At 38.7% G+C, this 22,366-nt stretch overlaps 1 protein-coding gene across 1 annotated transcript in view; it reads left to right on the top strand.

Annotated features, from left to right (window-relative positions):
* Positions 1-22,366, top strand: part of kcnk2b (potassium channel, subfamily K, member 2b) — a 55,881-nt gene extending 33,515 nt beyond the window's left edge. The window contains exons 5-7 of the mRNA XM_072677988.1: positions 8,228-8,414; positions 10,037-10,176; positions 12,356-22,366. Of these exons, the coding sequence (XP_072534089.1) occupies positions 8,228-8,414; positions 10,037-10,176; positions 12,356-12,685 (657 nt within the window). The 3' untranslated portion in view covers positions 12,686-22,366. The remainder of the gene's footprint in view (positions 1-8,227; positions 8,415-10,036; positions 10,177-12,355) is intronic.

Here is a 22,366-nt window from a genome sequence, read left to right as displayed (position 1 = left end):
TGTCCCTATGCACCTTGCATTATCTCACCTCATTCAGTCTGCTGACCATTCATGTTCAAGTGCATAAAAATAGTCTCATAAACTATTCAACCTAAATTGTTGGGTTCTAAATATATTTTCTGTCTTTTCTATATTCTTTCTGAATGCTTGGTAATAAGTGACATTTCTCCCATCCCAGTTTCTAATGGTAGCTCATGCAGCAGAATGGAACCATCCTATTTGTGGCACCATGACTCAGGTCGTCTTCATCTTTTTGGCTGAAGTGAATTGAATTTAATTATACTCAATTGCTTTGCCATTTTCTCATCTTGGATCCCCTCTACAATAGATAAGAGAACATTCATTCCTCATCTTTATCAGGGCTTTACAGAATGACCAGCAAACGTTATTCACCACAGCAGAGAATGAGATGTCAGCAACGCAGATACTTTCCATCTTCTGAAAGTAATGAAAATGGTCACGATGAATAAAGACGTGCAAAATCAAAACAGTTTACAGCAGACACATGGCACGCTTCCGAATAAAATCGGCTGGACGTAAGTGTGAATACAGGAAATGAAAAAATGAGCCAGGCAGTTATATGCAAATGTCACACTAACCACAGAGAAATTAAGCTATAGGCGCAGGAAGATCACCTTAAACTGTCCACTTAAGCCGATATTTATACAGTAGGTCACATTTTATTGGTGGCACTGAACTATTAAATGAGAGGTTATTCTTAATTATGTTTTATAGGAATGTTAACCATGTGATTTGGAGGACAGTCTGTGGAGGACTGTTTAAATAAAAAATGTGCAAGCCCCCCCAGAAAAAAAAACAACAACTCTCTGTCCATTTGGTATCACGCCCATAATGCTGCTAAATGTAAATGAAAATGCAAGTGTTGAAAATGTGTCCCTGCTCATCCTGAGGGACTGCATAATAAAATATGCTAATTGCCTCATTGGTGCTAAGCTTGCACTCTGAAGTGTTATGTAAGTCAATACGAGTCTAAATGTCACATCTATAACACTGCAATTGGCAATTTGCAACAGAAGCACTGTAGCACAAACAGGGCACTGCAGCCACCTCTCTCTCTCTCTCTCTAATTTATTTCTTTTATTCTAGCCTCAATACTTACATTGGAATAGACAAGCTTTGAAAGTGTACACTCTAAGAATTTCTGTGCTAAAAATAACCCAACATGGGTCAATCGGGTCCATTATTGACAAACTCAGCATGGGTTGTTTCAGCAAGGCAGTGTTAGGTTAAGAGCTTTACCCAGGGTGCAGTTGTTATTCAAGTGCCGAGTGAAAAAAATGGATTGCTGCAGGATTACATCAACCCAGGGTTCAAATAAAGATAAAGATAGACAACTTACACTCAGAACAACATACATTCACCTATGATTAACATTCATAAACACATGTACACACACATTAAGTGAACACTGGTCCACGTCATATAACATGCACATTTGGAAAGAGACGGAAAAAAAAAATCTTAATTGTTCATGAACGTCAATATAAACAGATATCATTCACAGTCATTTTGGAACATGTTTACTGGTTCATGTATTGTGACACTTTAACATAGTGTAAAGAACAACAGCCAGTTTGCAAAGTGCGGACCATGCTCGCTGGCTGTGGATAGGAAGGGAAACTCGGAAACTTTGGCTTTGGAAGCTGGGAGCTGGGGCAGTGGTGGTGTGCAAATTTTTGTCATATGAAGGAGAGGGGAGAGGAACAGTTTTATATTGTAGGAGTAGTAATGGAGAGGAGGGGTTTGGACCTGGTCTTTCTTTCAATCTTTTAGTTATTACTGAACTGCATATTTAAATTATGTCAAATAGTAAAAAAAAAAAAAAAAAAAAAAAAGCAAACATGTAGATACAAGGTATTGGAATGACAGCAACTAACAAACACATGACAACCAAAAAATCATGGTTAACATATTTTTACTTGCGTCACCAATAGTTATTGGCATAATACCAAATGAAATTGTTCTAAGCAGTGTCCTTATGTAATGTAGCCCATTCGGTTATTTTGTTACAATGATCCAGACACTAGGTCAGTAGGCAAACTATCATGGTGAGAGTAACCCAACAAAACACATTAAACCAGCTGCTAAACTACCCCAAAACTACCCGCATTAAAAACAAATGACTTATTAATATATATTTTGTAACCCAGCAAAGCATATTAAAGAAACATTATGTATTCTAACTTCTAATAAAAGCATAAACCATACTTGTCTTCCTTCCCGTTTTTCCAGAGGTTCTCAGTATTTTACACTTCTTCCCCACTGTCCTCCATTATTACAATTTTTTTGGCGGAATTTTTTTTTATGCAACATCAAACTGCATTCGCCAACAGAAGAAGAAAGCCCATTTCACTCCAGACACATCCCACTCTTGTGTAAAGTGTTTTACAACCACACACATCAAGTGCAAAATATGCTTCAGCTCTCTATATATATTTATATCACACAACAACTTTAGTTTGCGTTACGTTTATTTAAGCAATGCATGAAGAACATTAAACACAGAGAAATACACTGAATTAATGTACACTTTTCTGTTTTCATTTATTTAATTGAGGGATGTTTACAACATTTCATAGTAATTTGCTTGAACTAGTAAACCCAATCCTTGTTGTACTGATATTTTTGTAGAGCAAGTGGTTTCCTGTGGGTGAGTTTTAGATTCTCTGTCTGTGTCTGTATGTGGACAAGGGTGGTGGGATGGTCTGGGGCGTGGGTGCTGGAAAAGTTCCCATACATACACATCCTCAATGTTGACAGGTATGGCCTAAATTCTTAATGATGGTACACTAACTGTAACAAAGAGAATGGCGCCTCTGTCATTGCTATTTCAGTGGCGTGTGCATGAGACTTCTTTTGAGAACTGTGAAGAACGCTGTGTAATTCCTATAGTCTTACTCTAGCTTGCCTACCTTGTGATATGTATTTACAACAATGGAGTAAAAGTGAATTACATTACACTGTAGGGGAAGCCCAATTCTTACATACTGTTGCTTTAGCTGAGCTGCTAAACTAACCAACACTTAGGACTATAACCCAGCGAAATACAGTCCTCCAGTGCCTGCATGATATTTTCAGGCGACTTTGTTATCTTAAAGTAATATATCAGTAAAAAATCTTACTTGCACAGTTTTCCCCTCCTTAGATGGTCAGCCAAGACATGTTTGGTAAATGATGTTTACTGCTTTAGGTTTGCATGCAAATGTCATTTATCACAGTACATACATAACCTGTAGTTGAATATGTACATTTTTGATTATATTTAAATAGTATAGCAAAACAGTCAACATTAATCTGTCAGGGGTTGGGACATGTGACAGGTCATTGCCAGGTCATTGAAGGTTTCAGAGCTCTAATCCTGGAAGGTCACTCACAAACACAGAAACACTACAGTTTAGTGTTTTCCCCACTGTAATACACCACACTTAGCTAATGAAGTACTTGCTAATTAGCTGCTGGGATGAATCGTGCTTGTGCTGTGGCTCTTTAGGACAGGCAGTGAAGACGGCTGCCAGTTCCTGGCCATGCTCCCAGCATTTTAAATACAGCCTGTCTTTGATTTGTTGTTTTTTTGTTCACCAGGCCACATGAAGTCAGAGTGACCGGGCAGAAACTGCTCACTAAACTGGTGCTTAAATGAGCATTCTGTCATTACAATGTGAAATGCTGTTAATCTTTCCAGCCATACCTTTGTTTTTGTTAGTAAAAGGAGATGTTTTATTATTTTAAATAAAATAAAAATCTTCTTACAATATTTTGGAGCACATTAGCATCTGTACATGAAGCTTTTATTATTTCCAGTTGATTTGTAATCAGCAGTGCTACCAGTTCATCAGCTGTGCTCTGCTGCCCACAGTCATGAAACAGATGCTAATACATCTGTTCAGCTGTTTTAAGGTGGAGGGTAGCAGTGCATTGCAAGCCAACGTGCTCTCCAGCAAGAAACACATATGACATATGACCTATATGGTATAGCATGTACAACACCAAGCTGGACTATCTATTACATATAGACCACAGGGGTGGACAAAATAACAGAAACACAGCATGCTATACCTAAATGATCATACTGTTGGGCCACTTTATCTGAAACACTTACCATATTGACTGGGGCTCATCTGTAGCCCATGTGCTGAGGCACAATGCATCAGCCACCCTGTAGCCCATTCATCTGCTGCACCGAGAATGATTTACTATCCAAGTAATGTCTAGTCAGCATTGGCCTTGGGGTGGTCCTTTTCCACTGATAAAAGGAGGCGGGATGCTACTAAATTGTAAAGTAACAAATGGTCTGCAATCTGTAACCTTACAAAGGGCACCTATGGTATATGTTTCTGATAATATGGACATATAATATGTGTATTTTAAGGTGGTGTTTGTATTATTTTATTATTTTGCCCACCTCATGGATGTACCAATTCATTTAATAACAACCCTATTGCTGCTGTCACACAAAAAAACTAGTGTTTCCATATTTTTCACTTTTTGACATATTGTGAATCTGTGACCAAACAAAGCATTTCAACATCTCCATAGGGATGTGAATTGTGTTCTGAAGGTATGCATACTCAGAAGCTATTGCAGTGCATCCAACAATAAAGACAGCATGGAGCTTTTTGGACATGTGGACATGTGGACATGAAGACATGCAGCTCATTTGGAGTGGCATTTAAATCAGTTGACCCCCTAACACTCCAAGGGTTATTACCCACTTAGGTGTATTTCTTTATAACTATAGGGACTTCTGTAAAAACTAGTGGGGCTATTCTTTGGGAATCAAAAAATTATAAATAACATATAAGCTTTTTAATGGGTTAAAGGAGAAAACACAGAATCTGAATAAATTGTTGGTAAAATGTTGGGTTTAATAGAGTTAAGTGATGCAGACACTTGTACTTGCACTGCTGTGAAGGTGACTTTCTCTCTCTCTCTCTCTCTGTCTCTATCCATCCTCATTGTTCATGTGCAAGCTCTGTAATTCTGTCATGGATGTGTGTCACTATAATTTACTGAAAGTGCCTCTCACAGCATTTATGACCTGCCCAATAAGTCTTCTGTCTCTTACTCACACACAGACACTTGTTTGAAGTATATCCTTGCTGTCACACCAGAACCTCATGTGTACATGCAAGGTCCTCTTAACCTTGAGGGTTATGCGGGGAGGCATCTGCTCTTATCCATAGTGAGTTTTTGCTCATGCAGGGTGAATGACAGTGTAATCCTTTGTTGTTTAGGTAGACAAATGTAGCACTAGGCATTTTGCTCAAGAATAGAATGTAGTGTGCTTCCTTGAACAAGAATTGAGCCTCAGTTTGACCTCAGCTGACCTTTACACTGTCTGATTTGATGAGTTCATTTGAAAATAATAAATATTTTTGATATTTAGAGTATGCATGTCCAAATCTAAAATGTTGTATAAACATAGGAAACAATTTGGTTTATTATTTATTATTGAATTAGATTAAATCCCTGTAGCAGTAGTTTGCCTTTACTGTTGCAGCATCAGATCAGATTGCTTGTCCACTGAGCAAGGAACAGTGCTACATATCTAATTAAACTCAAATACATAATTTAGCCTTTGCAGCTTTATCTAGAGCATGACATCATCCAACAGCCTTACTAACTGTCTTCTTTTCTGTAGAGACAGTCCAGTGACATTCTCACAGTCCACATAGAAGAGTTTAACTTTTTTTCATGGTGTTCTTGTATAGTAAAGAACACAGGTTTCTGTTTGGTTTGTATACTGGATGCATTTACCAAGACCCAGTGTGATGCACACACCTGATAGTATTAATAAAGTGCATAGAATCAAACATTTACCCATCCTGACTGCAGTACAGTAACACTTAACTCTTTATTTTCATGTTACATTCAAATTGCTGAATTGGTCCTCATGCCATTAGTTCTTTTTGGACATGGCAATAGTACTTCTTAGGCATAACAACTGGGACTTTAACATGGCAATGAGCTGGTCATAAAAACTAGATAATACAAACATAGTTTTCTTGTAAAAGATCTAACGACTAAACATACAAGATCTTAAAATCCAAAATGACATTTAGTTTTTTCAAGAAAAGCTGTATTTTGGTGTCAAATGTCCCTTTTGGGGGGGTTGTTTATTATGTTCCCCACAAACAGATTGACAAGAATCCTAAACCTACATGCAGAGCACAGCCGATGAATAATGCACCAAGCACAGGCGGAAAATGGCTATTTCAGTGACATAACCAGTACGGCAGTTTCCTGAATGCAATAAAATGTCAGCTAAGTGCCATCCACTTCATTGTGCTCCAGCTCAGGTGATAATGATGACAGCAGGAGTGCAAAGTGAGTCAGTTTCAAATGAGGCGATCTTCAGTGTGGGAGTTTGTCACAGGAACGTGTGTGTGCTGTTGAGGGGATGCTCTCTTTCATTTCTGGCTTGACGGTGTTATTGGCAGGCCATAGTTTAATGTGTGCAGCTGAAATTGTAATCGGGAGGCTGACACAAAGTGTGGTTCTAGCATAGAGAACAGCCTGAAGGAGAGAGAGAGAGAGAGAGAGAGAGAGAGAGGGGGATTGAGCGAATATGCCATTCAAAGGACCGGAGGGAAATGCTGATTCATCCACTCACAAAGTCAGAGTGAGAGAGGCTTTTTAATATGGGCTTAAATAGTCATTTCTCTTTGTTGGGTGGTTAAAAGAGAATATCAACTCAGAATAAACTCATATAAAAGGAGGTTTCACAGCACTCAGGGGGACAGTCAAGAACAAGCAAAGCGAAAACAATCGTCTTGTCCTTAAATACCTCCTCAGTAACTCACTGAAACTTTCAAAACATAAATGAAAATCTGTACCTATTTTGCTTAAAATATTAGCAGAGTCTTTAGGTAGAACATATCAAATGACACGAAATGACAAAATTGCGGAATAATATATATTGGTAAGCAAAGTCATCTTAGATCTAGTCAGAATACCTCCGATTTATCATTATGACATTGCCACATGTATATTCGAACAATATAAAAATAATTTCAAAGTAAAAAATAGAAACAATAAAAAATGTGAAAAAATATTATTGATATTAATATTGATAATATTCTTAATCATAATCTCATAATGACAAATATTTCAAAATTAAAAATTTCTAGGTAACTTCTTTTGTCAAAATCTTTTTGTAGGTGAACATAAAAATATTGCAAATGCTATTGGTTTTTAAATCTTGTTTTTCTATGGAATTAACATGTATGTTTATATGTTTGTCACAATAGGCATGTTTATTATGTTATTATTACAATGTAATAATAACAATGTAAACATTTCAGAGAATATATATGACCCAGTACATTTTAAAAAGTGCAAGACTGTATGTATAATTTATGTAGTTAATGTGGATTCATTCATGTCTTATTTTGTATGTGTTTATACTACAGTGAGGGACAGTGCACCTAGGTTCTGCACTCATTTTTACACCTGTGCTAATCTGATGTACTTCAACATTTACTTTTTTCTACAGCTATATTTTTTTTTGTTTCTTTGATAAGAATAAAGGTACAATTTGTGTGTGATCACCAAACCATATTTAAATAAAGTTCATGAAAAATCAATAACATTATTATATTAAAATAGTTTGAATATAATAGTAAAATACTACAAAGGCCTATTACACACTAAGGTACATTATTCAGTAACTACAGGGACTACATTAAACAGTTGGGGCTTAACTGACTACTGTCACAAAACATCTAATTTAGATGGGTTTGATGTGAAATACTTCATTCTAGAGAAACAGAGTCAGAGTTAGTTCACAGTAGTGGTGAATGGAACCAGACAATATGTCTCTTTTGCTGATTTGTGTCTAAAAATAGGAAGAAGTGACATAGCATAGCAGTCTATGACTATATAATCATTGTTTTGCCCGTTCAACAATATACAGTTTTTACAGTGTACAGTTTCATTTTTCTTCTATTGCCTTATCTACTGCTTTATTCAAACCTGCAATTCATGTGTACCTTCTTCTCATTTCTCCATCTTTCCGCAACATGCATTTATCCACAAACCCATTTCTGAATCCTTCCACTCAATCTATCCATCCATTTTTCATTCCCATGCCCCAATCATACATGCTACTCTCTGTCCATCCATCTATCCATTCATCCATTGGTCTATTCATTTATCCATCTATACTATCACTTCATCCATCCATCCATCTCTTCTTGCATTGCAGAAATGGAACGTGAGCCAGACGAAAATACGTGTGATCTCCACAGTTCTCTTCATCCTTTTTGGTTGCCTGCTCTTTGTGACGCTGCCAGCCATCATCTTCCAGCACATAGAGGACTGGAGCACCCTCGAGGCCATCTACTTTGTTGTCATCACACTGACGACCATTGGTTTCGGAGATTTTGTGGCAGGTGAGGGCAAACAATAATGGCAGTACATTAAAGAACGTTTTCATATTGTTTGATCATTGGGACTTTCGTTCTTGTTCCAGTGGTATACTGCATAAACAATCCATTTCCTGTCTTAGATGTCAGTTGAATTGGAGCAAGTATTTGGTTGCATAAAGCAATTCGGACTAATCCAGTGGCCTCAAGAGATTGTTCAGTGTCCTTTGCCAAACCCCTCATGTGCACACAGCTGGAAAAAAGCATTCTTATCAAACTGAAGGCAGAGAGTAGAATTGCAGCTGGAAGTGTGGGAGATTTCAGGACACCTGGCAAGCAGTGTTGGATAACAGATCAAGCCTCTTAGAGACTATGTTTACCTTAGTCTTTCATTATAATAAGGGATGCTGTCCATACCAGCTGCTAGTGACAGGGCATGAAGAGGTGTCTGATGTAGTGTGTCATTTTTAGACAGACACCACTTTTCTATTTTTGGTGCACTGCGCTGTAGTTAAAGCAGCATTATGTGCATATTTGTATTTCTTGCTCCTGGGCTCCCCCTGCAGTCAGGAAGTAGAATGTGTGCTTTGAGTCGCCCCTCAAGAAGTATACTTTTTACACATGCATTTCTGGACTTTTAAGTGATACAGAAGACACATTGACAGTGAACGAATCATGTGGGTTCACATAGTAGAGTAATAAAAACAGATTTTACACAGATATGACTCTGGGTTACGCAGCATTAAACATTTCTCGCAACTGTTGTCCTGCCCTATCCACCAAAATAATATACATTTCTGCTAGCCCTAATATGGGATTTTAGTAGTATGCTAGCACAAAGCTAAGGGCAATGCATTTGAACATTGTTTTTAGAATAAACACATACATGCAAAGCTGGATTTCATGTTTGTTACAGACATGTACATGCCTTTTCTTTGGAGTGTAAACAGCGTTTTCCATTTCGAACAACTGATTAAAACTGGTTATGCTACCACTTCACAGTCAGTGACATGCGTGACTTTTAGAAGTCATTAAATGATGTGTTTTATTTAGATGAAACTGTTCCAACCCACTGGAAAACTGAACGTAATTGATTGATTTTTCTGTAAATTCCTAACATTAGGCCTTCACATCTGCTTGTTAAATCTCAACCAATGGAAGAGCTCATTTAGGTGTATCTACCCAGATACCATTAAGAAAACCAATTCTGATTGGACAATTTTCAGTTTCAGCTCTTTTCTTGCCACCAATATTTAATAATGAAAAGGGCTAGTGCTGTAATCTTGCAGAGTTTAAGCATAAATATGATTTGAATTAAATGAAATAAAAAGGAATCAAAACTTAAGATATTCCCTTAAGAAATTCCCAGAAATCCATTAGGCCAACTCTGAAGGCCCTGAGGGTCCCCCGCTGGGTTTAAAGTCTCTAAGAGCTGCCTCTAAAGCTATCATATGAAATGGTCACAGATATGATGCCTGATGCCTAAGACATTGTTTTATAAAAGACTTAAAAGAAGCTCTTGGCATTTAGCATTGTCTCATTGTCTTAAATGTTTAATCATTATTAAATATAAGACATTTCTCTCTCTCTCTCTCTCTCTCTCTCTCTCTCTCTCTCTCTCTTTCTCTCTCTCTCACACTACTGTTCAGGTGGGTCTGAGATGGAGTATCAGGACTACTATAAACCAGTGGTCTGGTTCTGGATTCTGGTGGGGCTGGCCTACTTCGCCGCAGTGCTCAGCATGATCGGAGACTGGTTCCGGGTCATATCAAAGAAAACGAAAGAAGAGGTGTGTTCTCCCCAAGCTACAGTAAATGACTTGTCACATGCTTATTCAGCTATAGCTTTCAGACTAATATGTAGATTTCTAGTTACAAGCCATAACAAATGAAGACAAATAAGTGTCACTGGAATCCTTCAGCTGTCAAAAAGGACTGCGACACACATGGTTTGCTCCCGATCGACCATGGGCAAACCTGACACTCGCCGATAAACTGAGCATAAATATACATATTTAGTGATTTATGAGGCTTGCTGTTACACCTAGGTGTGCGTTATGCTCAATGAACAAGGGCTAACACAGAAAAACCCTGAGCACAGATGATCACAGATGAACACGATGCCCCTGTGGGATAAAAGCTCTTAACTGCTCACACAGCCAAGTAACCCAGTCACCATCACACCTGTCGCCAGGTTACCTAGCAACCGCCTCCCTCTCCTGTGCGAATCGGCCATGAGAGATATTCATTACATACAGAGAGAAAATGGAAAAGAGTGTAGGCCACACATACACACATACACAGGTGTAAACTCATACCTCTAACATGACCATTTCCCACTGTACCATGTACTATATTTTTATCCTTGTCCACACACAAACAAACAATCAAAATCAGTTCTGCTAAAATCAGATTTCTCTCTCTCTCTCTCTCCCTCTCTCTCTCTCTCTCTCTCACTTTCTCATCCTGTTTGCTGTCTTTACAAGTGAACAGTGTGTGTATATTTAAAGGTTCTTGCATAAGAATCATTTCATTTGTGAATGTGCATGTGTAAGAAATTGAGATAGGGAGAGAGAGAGCAGATGTAGACCTTGCTATATCTGATGTCACTTCATTAGTTTCAAGTGACTTCAAGTCATCCCCTCCATGATACCCCAAATATCTCCTTCACTTGATTCAATTCCTGTCGGTCATCTGCACACTATCACATCTGTTCAGCAGCATTACAGCTGACCTATTTACATTACACGACTGTTTACACCAACAGTTTGCATGTTTTTTGTATAATACAAAAAGTGTACATTGAGGATAATTTGCTTAATATTTCTAATAAACTGCAATTATTTATGTGTATTTATGTTATCTACTTTTAAATGATTAATAAATCAAGACTTAATAAATTGTGGTAATTAATTTTACTACAATTTAGTTCTGAGCCATTCATTCTGGACATTCTTAAAAGTTTCTGGACACTCTTAAAAGAGAAGGTACCGATTGTACAGGCCTAACACTAGAATACTTTTATATATTCCAGCTTCATACTATTGAGAACATTGATTCCAAACTTTTGAACAGTGAATGTGAATATACACAGATAAATGTAAATGTAATGTAAATATATACACAGTCATATCAGGGTATTATGACAACCTATGTAATAGTGGAAATAACCCCCCTCTTGGCTCAGATGACACTAGCAAAACGTGGCATGGGCTGTGGTTTAGGTGGCGGCAGGTGTTGATTATAGAGGTTAACGGGTCCACTGTGGTGCATTGCTTGCTCTGTATTACCCTTCGCCCACTGTCACAGTCGTAACAGACTATTATCCCTGGTTTGGCATGAACCCATCCCAGGACGTCATAGATGCAATGTCACAGGGTTTGCTGCATGGGTAAATAAGCGAGCACACCAGTCAGTTGTAGCAGAGGGCAATACAATTGTCATAAGCAAAGGACTCAATTTCACTAATGTCCAGAAAGGCATGATAATAGGGTAGTGTGCGGGTTTGGTCTCAGAATTTGTAACTTCAGGTGTTCTAGTGCCACCATAGTGAACATGTACCGAGAATAAACACTACTCACGCATTGAGTTCCTCCCAACAGTATAATACTGGTGCCCCATGGTCCATTGAAAGCCAGAGGAGAACGACGACTCTGGCAAGTGGTACAGAGCAGTTAATGCACCACAGTGGATCAATTAACCTCTACAATAATATCTATATAATATGTATATAATAAACTACACTACTTCACTTCTTTGTGTTCAGAAGGGGTGTACTTGTACTTTTGAGGGAGAGAGAACTTAGAAACATATAGTCACCCAAATGACCCCCTCTCTGACCATGCTGTAAGCCCAGTGTCCATCTGAGAAGGGACTAGAGCAGCTTCCTTCAAGGCTGTTCAAGAATACTGTGGTGCAAGAATTCCTAGATAATGTTACTACATCCATCTCTGTGTGTCTCCAACCCAGGTGGGCGAGTTCCGAGCGCACGCTGCAGAGTGGACCGCCAACGTCTCGGCTGAGTTCAAAGAGACTCGCCGGCGGCTGAGTGTCGACATCTACGACAAGTTCCAGCGCGCCGCCTCCATCAAGCGCAAGCTCTCGGCCGAGCTGGGCCTCAACAACCCACCAGTCAACCAAGAGATGGGCAAGCGCACGCTGTCCGTCAACCTGGGGGACGAGAGGGAGGCATACCCCTCCTACCCCCTGTCCCGCAATGGCAGTCTGTTCATGAACGGCCTCAGTCCTGAGTATGCCGCTGACCGCCGGGACATCGCTGTTATAGAACACTTCAAATGAGAGCAAGAGAGAGAAACGGATGGGATGTAAGCCTTACAAGTATATTAAAGTGATAGGTGTGCGAAAAAAGTCAAATATACACAGTCCCCTTCTTTTTGGAGTGTAGTGGATCAGGTAAGACATGTTTGATGTCTGGAGTTTGATTCAGTTAGCTATGAGGTTAATTCCCCACTAAATAGCCCTGCACACCTAAATCACAAAATGGGCTTTCAGGCTTTCAGGCTTCAAGGCCACATATTGTCTACACATCACACTATTAGTGATCACCTCCATGGCATTTCAATAAAAGCAAGTAATTACAATTAGCTTGAATTGTCTATATATTGCTAATTAAGCTTTATCCCTTTCAGTAGTGTCCGCACAGAGTGAGTTATTTTGGCACAAGCAAAGTGGGAGTTCAAGCCAATACTTGACCGTTACTCAGCAACGCAGCTGTCTATCATCTGTAGAACAATGAGGGGAATCTACAGGCAGTAACTGTACAGACAAGGCCCGATTAAGAATCCTGTGGTATCATTTATTATAACAGCCGTTCTTTACGGCTGACACTTTTGATAACACTTCACTGGATCTGACTGATATAAAATACCATTTTAAAGATATAAAGAATGTGAAAAGTTTGTCATGTGCAGATCTCACAGCATAATTCTGATTCCACCTTAAAACACTGTTGCAGTTATGTTCTGAGAGTTATGCCTCTGCACCGTTTAAGGTGGAACAGAAAAATTCAGCAAAACCTCTCAGTGCTGTTTTAGCGTAAACCAGGGAAATATATCACTGGAGTGACATGGCCAGTATGTCACATTTACAATGAATAACACAGGTGTTGCTGTGTTTCGGCAGTGTTGAAGAGACACGCTGTTAGCTGGGGTAAGCTGGTTAGATGAACTAGTGGAAGTACAGCTGTTGCGTCATGTTCAAAGCTGAACGTTCTACACTCAACATCCCAATCTTACTGGCCGGAACCGATCCAACCAGGGACCAGCCATGGCAGATCCCACTGGTGGGACTGTACTTGCTAACGGATTAAAATACTGTTAAGTTTAACACATTTCTATAAATTTGATAGTAGCTTAAGTGTTCATTCATAGTTACTATCTATTATTTATCTTGCTGAAAATGTTCCCAGCTCAAGATTCTCAGTCATGTCATCTCACGTCAAGTCAGATACAAGCAATGCATATCAGTACTGTTTTAACAGACACCAAAATATATTTGCCTTAAGAATCTTAAGACAGCAAACATGTCTTTTATGATCCACTACATTTGGTAAATATGAAGAAACTGTGTAAATGTGATCTTTCAGTAACATATTGAGGGTTTGGGTATAGCGAGAGGGGGATGGTTCTAAAAGGAGAAAATAATGAGGCGAGAGAAAGAGAGAGTGAGCGAGAGGAGATCACAAAGTGGGGAGGATTGTGAATGAGGGAGCAGATGATGAAAATAGGGTCAGGAATGAAAAGAGAGTGCTGTGTTTACTGTGGCAGTGTGTACTGTTCTCTGCTCAGTAGGTGCTCCTTTACACACTTTTTTACAGGACTAAGACTATATTCTCATTACAAGCCTTATTGCTCACTTCCAGTTCTCTGCCGAAATCAGATCTTTCTATCAGAACAGGTCACGATCACATTCGTATTGTGAGTGTAGCCTGGTCATAAGAGGAATTTGTACATATGTGACAAAAAAAAAAGAATGTGTACCAATGTGTGATGTATATGCACAAATTACTAACATGCTGAAGTCAAACGACCAAATCAAACTGTGCATCTTTATCACATGGACCTACACCTCAATTTAACCTAATGCTAACCTGAACCATAACCTAACCCTTAACTTAACCCATAACCATAAATTGTGAAATTCTTACAGTTTCTGCAGGAGTTTCCATCCATGAATTCCTTTATTAGAAGCTCCATAACTGAGAAAAGAAGAATGAAGGTAGCTGTGATGCTGCTGCTTTCTCAATTACATGACTACATGACAGGCTGGCATGTGTGAATTGCCAAAACAGCACCACTAGTGGACGGGAGCTCCTTGTAAATCGCAAAATATTTACAAAAATGTTCAGGCAAAAGTTGAGAATTTCTTGGACGTGGACGTTAGTGGTATATGTACAAATTATATGAGATCTTTGATTAGTGAGTGACCCATACCTGCCATTAAACACATTTCATAATCATTGCTCATGCTGTACTTACATGGTTTGTACAACACATTGCCAGGAGTCGTTTTATTGGTTCCACAGAAGATTATGGTACTTTTTAGTTACTTTTAAGTTAGTTTGCTTAGAGATTGCAAGGCCAACATTCAAATTCTTGACCTTTAATTCTATTTTTCTTTAGCTTGTAGTAGTGTAAAATTGCTGATTTGTTCAAGATATGTGAAAATAACTAAATTCTTTAGAAGAAGTTATGTTAGTTCCTCTGGCTCCGCCATAATGTAAAGAAATCACATAATATATGACAGATATGGGTCATCTGCAAAAACTAATGTGAAACAGAAGGCTTGTAATGTGAACATCATAAAAAGCACTGACTGACATTAACTGGGCCTGGCCATAGATTTAAAACTGTCCAGAGCTTAGTCATCTTGGCGGCTAGCAACAGACAGCTTTTGATGACTTTAAATGATGTAAAATGTAGTCATCTGTTTACATCCTCAAAAGACGCCTTTAGAAATGTCTTCGTGTTCAGTGCGATAGCCAATATTTACGAGGGTACGAAGGTCCAGTGCCAGCGCAACTCCTAATGGCAGATTCCTAATTCAGGGACCTACACGTCTGCACACCAGCCCAGTTTAAGGACAAATATTAGTTACACACCTGAGAGGTAACGACAATGGCCCACCTGCACAGGTGCAGCACACCTGTCCCCTGACTCCACCCCCCACCCACTTTTTGAGAAACCCTCCAATGAGCCCAAAGGCCCCAGAGTCTGCATCAGATGAAGAGGTTATATTGTTTTCCCTGCTACGCCGCTCTATATCAGCGATGAATGGGACTGCATTCACTCTGCCTTTTTTTACTCGCTCCTGTTTAGAGACAAAGGGCACACTACTGGAACTCATTTAAGAGCTGACTTCGAGCCATTGCTTGCAGCCCTGGGAAAGCTTTAAGGTGAATGTGTATTTCTTGTTCTGAAGGCCAAACAGTTTTTTTTTTTCAGTTGCTTCGGTCTGCTGAAAGAAGGTCTGGACCAGAGAATGTTCTGTCTTTTAGTCCTGCAGCTTTTTACTGTCAGATACTGTCAAAAGTGCCTTAATTCCTATGGAACTGTGGAACACACTCTCTCTCTCTTCAAGAACATTCACTGCATGTGTTGATCTATTTCTGGATTGGTTCTGCTTGGTTATTTGTTTTAACGATATTTCACAATCCACCTTAAAAGGATGTGTGCATCCACCTTTGCTTTAAAGGCAAAGCACCCCAGGCCGAAAGGAAACAGGGCAGGAGATGGAGATGGGTTTTGCCTAGATCTGAACTTTGAACCACCTAAGGTCTGAGGAGGTCTGCTGTTGCCATGGTGATCTGGGAATAGGACTTGAGCCTCTTGCCCCCCCCCCCCCCCCTCAAAAAAAAGAGGTCCCAGTCCCCGCAACGAGCAAGGATTACCATGGTTACTATAGCATGGCAACTGAGTATAGTCTGACTTGCACCCTCTTCTCACCCTGTGGGCTACAGGCGCAAAAACCGAGACATGACTGTAGAGCCAGTTCAGTGGCATTTCTCATTAAAAGTACCAAGACTCTGTTTGTATTACATGCCTTATCTCAGCCATGCAGCAGTTTCACTTGGAAGTATACGATACGGCAACATCGAAATAGTATTGGGTCTTTGAAAAGGATAGAATAGGATACATGATTTGTTACCCTGCTAGTGAAACCAACAGGGCAAAATAATCACAGGATATTCTTAGACCAGTAGCTATCAATCCCGGTGCTTTTCGAGTTTCTCCTGCTCAAGCACACCTGATTCATCCCATCTCATTATCTGGCTCCAGCACTGAGATTGCGAGCAAATCACAAGGAAATTACCTGTACACTCCACACTCCATGCTATCACATCACATATCTTAGAAATATCCATATTTACTATTTAGATATTTTCAGGCCTTCACATGTTATGATCTAGAAAACTCTTGGTAAGTGAAAACATCTGAAAGGGCCCATACATACTTTTCCTCAATTTCTTGTTTTAAAATTTTTATGTCACAAAAGCCAACAATGTTGCGTATATCCATCCTCCTGTTTTTTTGAATGAGGCACAACACAAGGCAGTCCAACTTTCTATCAGTCTTTAAAGCGCATTCACAATGAAAACATAATGTTGGGGAAAAAATTATATAAATGCCCAAAACCTCACTTCATGTTGTTAGGTGAATCAGAAAAAAAACATGTAATTATTATAAGATTATGACATTATAATAGGCCCTTTAAATTCAGCCAATATGAGATTGTTGTAAAATGATTCTAGAATGAAAAAAAAAAACATGAAGTGAAATTATCATTTTTATGCATGCAATAAGTCAAATGTTATAAGATAAGTAAACTGAAATTAAGTCAAATCTACCAGTGCATTAAGATAATGTAATTGCTATAATTAATATTCAGATTGAATAATCTCAGAATATCCATAAAGCATTCTCCTAACGAGAAACATTACATACATCATCAACATGTGAAGATGCTTTCACATGATATTGTTTCTTTGCAGTGTCTTATCCTGGTTTTGATGTATGCTGTCTAGCATGTAATCTCAAATGATATTAATATATATTGGTATGTTGAAGGACGTATATGCAAAGAAAAGGGAAAGTGGCAATAGAGATATTACTCAGTCTTACTTGAATGTTTTTCTGGTATGTTACTGCTATGATATTACCATGCTCAACTACTTCCAGTGCATTTTCACTGTTTTAATTATTGTTTAGAAGTTAAGTTGGTAAAAGGTTAGGATAAAGTTTGAGAGTTTGAGAGTGGCATTTCATTAGAATGATATACAGTACACTGTATTTTAGCTCCAAAATGGTTGCTCCAAATTGAGGTTGAAGGTTTTTTTTTTATTATTGACCTTTTATAGGTTTCCTTATATACAACATATGTGCATGCATGAACCACTTTATATGTGATCACAAACTATCAGTATATGTTATATCTGTAACCTAGAGAAAGCTACTGGAGTCAATTTGCCAAATCCAATAGAGCCGCCTCTTTTTTATTAGTCTTCAACCAATTGTCTAATTATTTAATTCATAAATGCTAGAGTTATGATTACACTAAAATTCCTAGACATGAGAGAGACTGAAAAGTTTGCTTTGTTATGTCATTTATGCTTTTATTTTCATATTTGTGTGACTTTAACATACAGCTCACAGATTTGCATTTTGTCCGTGTGTTGATCATTTACATCGCTGTATGCCAAATCCAGGATGTGGCCTTTGTAGAGAAATAGTGAGGGATTCTGATATGGTCTTGCAGGATTCTGTATATTTAACTGTGATTGAACTGCACAGTAGTCGTCCACCTAGTCTTAATTAGCCTAATTCCATTTGTTTCAAAGCCGAAATCATGAAACAGCAGTATTTTATTAAATACAGCTGATTAGCTTTCACTCTTAAAAAAAAAGGTGCCAAAAGGACTCTTTGGAGTGATGCCATAGGACTAACCTTTAACTGGTGTTTTTTTAGCACCTTAAATGACTTTCCAGTAGGTTATAACATTTATTACCAATTTGCAACATATATGTTTTTATTGCAACATACATAGCTTGTTACTCACTTACTCACATTTAGCAGACTTGTCCACAAGGGAGAGTTATTAGTACTTAAATACCATTTGGTGACTCTCGATGTCTTTATTGTCCACTTATGATATTTGTTCAGGTTTAAGTAACAAAAACAGCCGAAATTCATTGTATTAACGTTTACATACTAAACAGGCTGTTTTTATGTGGGTGACTTTAAGACTGGTGAGTAAATGAGCTCTGGCTGTTCCAATCGGCTGAACTGTATTAAACCACACTCAGAAATAAGCTAAGGCTGAAAATCTGCTAATTTAGCATGAATTAGCAGAGCTAAATTACTTTAAGACATTTTTTGTGAGCATGAATTAAAAGGACATTTACTTGCAGCTTATATAGACCTTATAGACTGTAGAGCACACTGTATTTTACAAGTGTTTACATACTGCATTGAATGCTCCAGTTTTTAACTACTAAAGAATTGTTATGTGCCCTTTGACAATAACTCAGTTTTACATTGTTTTCTACATAATTTCTGATTTTAAGTTTAAAGGATTAGCATTTTGGTTTAAAGTTTATAAAAGTATATAATATTAAGTATATAATAAAGGCATCTCTAATTTTACATATATCCTAAATTCTGTACAATTGACTTCTCTAATGTCCCCATATTTTACTGATCAGAAAATTCTGTGCACCTTATTTGCTCTTTCCATTAGAGCTGTAGGGTGAGAGATCCTGTCTCTCTGAGCGCTTTCCAGTTGGAGCGACTGCAACCGTTTCTGGCTGTCTCTCTCTGTAAAAGCTGAAAAGTGTCAGACTTTCTTTAAAAGCCATTTTGCTTTTCTTCCTGGTCCAGCTCCACTTATTCAATGTGCTGGTAGGGTTTTTTTGCTGCATCCCAAATCACACACCTCTGCACTTGACTTACTACATCAATGACTGTGCTTCTGATGGTCTATCTAGTAAGTTATTTGGAATGCAGGAGGACTAGGAGGACTTTGGAGAAATTGGTGTAAATGCACTTTTTCTGATAAAGATGAAACGTTTATCTGCTAAACCGGAACAGAGAATAGTTTTGCTGACATTCATTTAATATTACCAACAATGTTTTTGTACAAATGCTATGAGTGGATGATATAAAAGACAAGACAAATGTAGTATAATTACCATTTAAAGAATCTTCCCATAATGTACATATTCATACCAATTAAATGTCTTTTCTGAACTGTACATACAAGCGGAGAGCCCGTCAGAGACCTCTATTTTTTAAGAGTGTAGCTAAGCTAATCATCTAATATAAGTTATGCTGTTTCAAATGGTCCCCCACTATGTCCTCTGTAAAACACGAGCACATGGACGGAATGCCCAGCGACGTTCTGTGGCAGTGGTTTGGCCCCCAATCCTGTCTCCAGGAGCTCAGCAGGATGATGTTAAAAGCTTGTGGAAAGCTCGCTCCCATGATTTCCTCTGTGTTTGATGTTTGATGTGATGTGACAGCACGCCCTCCTGTCACAGAGAGAGGAAGGGAAATAAGGGAGACTGTAGCCAGGCTAAGACCTACTGTTACATAAAAAGAAGTCTGCCGCCTCTGGGGGACTTTATAAGAGAGAGAGGGTGTATGTGAGTGTGTGTGTATTTGTGTGTACACATGAGCATCATCATAAATTTATATTCTCCACACTGGGACCTGTCTGAAAGTGAACTTCTACACACAGTGTGCTTTCAGTGAGGCTGCAGGAGGAGAAACATGGACACTATACTGACATGTCTGGGGGACGAACGTCAGCACGCCTCAGCAAAACAACTATAACACACGACTTAGCTCAGCTCCAGACACAGCTAAATGTGACAGCTCAGCAAAAAAAAAAATGATTTACAGTTTCCCCACTTGCTCCAAATGTAGTCGGCCTGAAGTGCCTTTAGTTTTGCACTGGAACTGCGTGGCTAATGTAGCTAACAAGTAAAGGACGTTAACAACTTGCCAGTTAGCATGAAGCAAACTGCATGAACGAAATCAATACACACTCGCCTGAAGTTGTGTGAAGCTTGGAAATCACATTCTTAATGGCAATGCCTCACAGTACTGTAAAACCTCAATGCAGCATTTAAAAAGTAGTTGGATGAAATTTCTAGAGTCAGATATTGAATACACTCCCATGGCAATTTTACTCACAAAACTAAAAATCCTGATAATGCATGTGCTCCCATAAGTCTCATTGAGATAAAAACAGTTCAAGTTTAATGGGATTTCCACCATCCAAACCCACCAGGGATCCTACTCCTGTCTTTTCAGTTTGATATCATAGTCATTTTGAAGATGTAATTGCTTGCTTGAAGTGGCAATTCCTTGTGGACTATTTTGCCATACAGATGGTTCTTATCACCACCCCTGGTTTCACACCAATCCACATTGAATAATTTTGTTTAAATCTTAATGGACTTATGTAATAACAACATTTTTGTGGGAAGGATCATGCCCAAATTTCTCCTCCCCATTACTACGCACTAAAACTATAAAACTGCTCCTCTCTCCTCTCTTTCTCCTGATGAAAACTCACACCCCACCGCCCCTGCTCCTCCTGATGGTCCAACAATACGCAACCTCTACCTGGCAAGGGGGGTCTGGCTTCCCATCAGCTTGAAGCCCGTTCTCCTCAGCTAGCAAGCATGGTCCACACTTCACAAAATGATATTAGGGTGAAGAGACAAAACTTTAAAACTACTACTAATATCCAGGTTGCACAATGCTTATTGGTGGGCTGTTCGACTCTATTAACTATAATAAACGAGCAGCAACAGTACAAAACTAATAAAGCAGACAGCAGACACTAAACATATCTTGTCTGACTGGCTACATTTGAGGTAAATACAGAATTGTACACATTTGATTTTTAAGCATAACCCTGGGCTGAAAAGTAAGGAGGTAGATGGAAACGTCCCACATCATTTAACCAAAGATTGAATCTGTCTGTGTCTAGTCATGCTATTTGCCCAGGAAACATTTTGCTGAGGTGCAGTTGAGATGTTCCCCTGACATTGTCTATAAAAGTAGGCCTTAATAGTCCCAGTATAACAGTAGCTTTGATTGAACTGTAGACACAGATGAGGGCGATTAGCTGTTTACCTACACTATATGTCCAAAAGTACCCAGATGCCCCTTCCTATTAGTGAATTTGTCTACTTCAAGGTGAACACATTGCTGACATTGACATTCAGTTATACAGTGAAGCCCTGACATGGCGTACATGAGTGTAAGAATACCATGGCCATCAGCAAGAGGGGTATAAGGTACCCCAGCGTTGGGCTATAATTAATCGTCTGATATCAGCACCTGATCTCACTAATGCTCTCATGAGCAATCCAATCCAATCAAATGCTCCTAACAGCAATGTTACATCATCTAAATCCTGTGTAAAGCTTTCCCAGAAGAGAAGAGACTGTTACTTCAGCAAAAAAAGGGAGCAGGGCAATTTCCCTTTTAATAGCCTTGATTTCACAATATCTAAATGGTGTTTACAAACTTTTGGGCATGTAGTGCATCATCATGAATGTACCTCAAGCTTTTCTCTCAAATGAAACATCTCTTTAATACTCTCAAGAATGTAGGCATGGAGCTCATTTTTTAAAACCTGCACACTGTCTAACCCATCCAAGCAGTTTTTAAAAGCGTTTTGTAATTAGATTAGAACATTTACAGAGACCAGAGAGCTCGGCGTCTCTCCGGGCTCAGCCCCTGTGTTTGTTCTACGCCAACGGACTGATTTCATTCCAGCTGCATGTTTAATGTATATTGCCAGTGTTTGTAGATCAGATCGCTTTGTATGTCTCAGCCATGGCAGAGAATCTGCCGATTCAAGTCCTGAGACGTGTCGATGAGAAAAGAAAAAATCACATCAACCTTTTCAAATAACCCCACACAGAATAAAGCTCTTTTTCTACTA

Source organism: Salminus brasiliensis, chromosome 1 (assembly GCF_030463535.1).
Source record: "Salminus brasiliensis chromosome 1, fSalBra1.hap2, whole genome shotgun sequence".
NCBI classification, from domain to species: Eukaryota; Metazoa; Chordata; class Actinopteri; order Characiformes; family Bryconidae; genus Salminus; species Salminus brasiliensis.
Note: the sequence above shows the minus strand (reverse complement) of the source record. Positions and strands in the feature narration are given on the sequence as shown.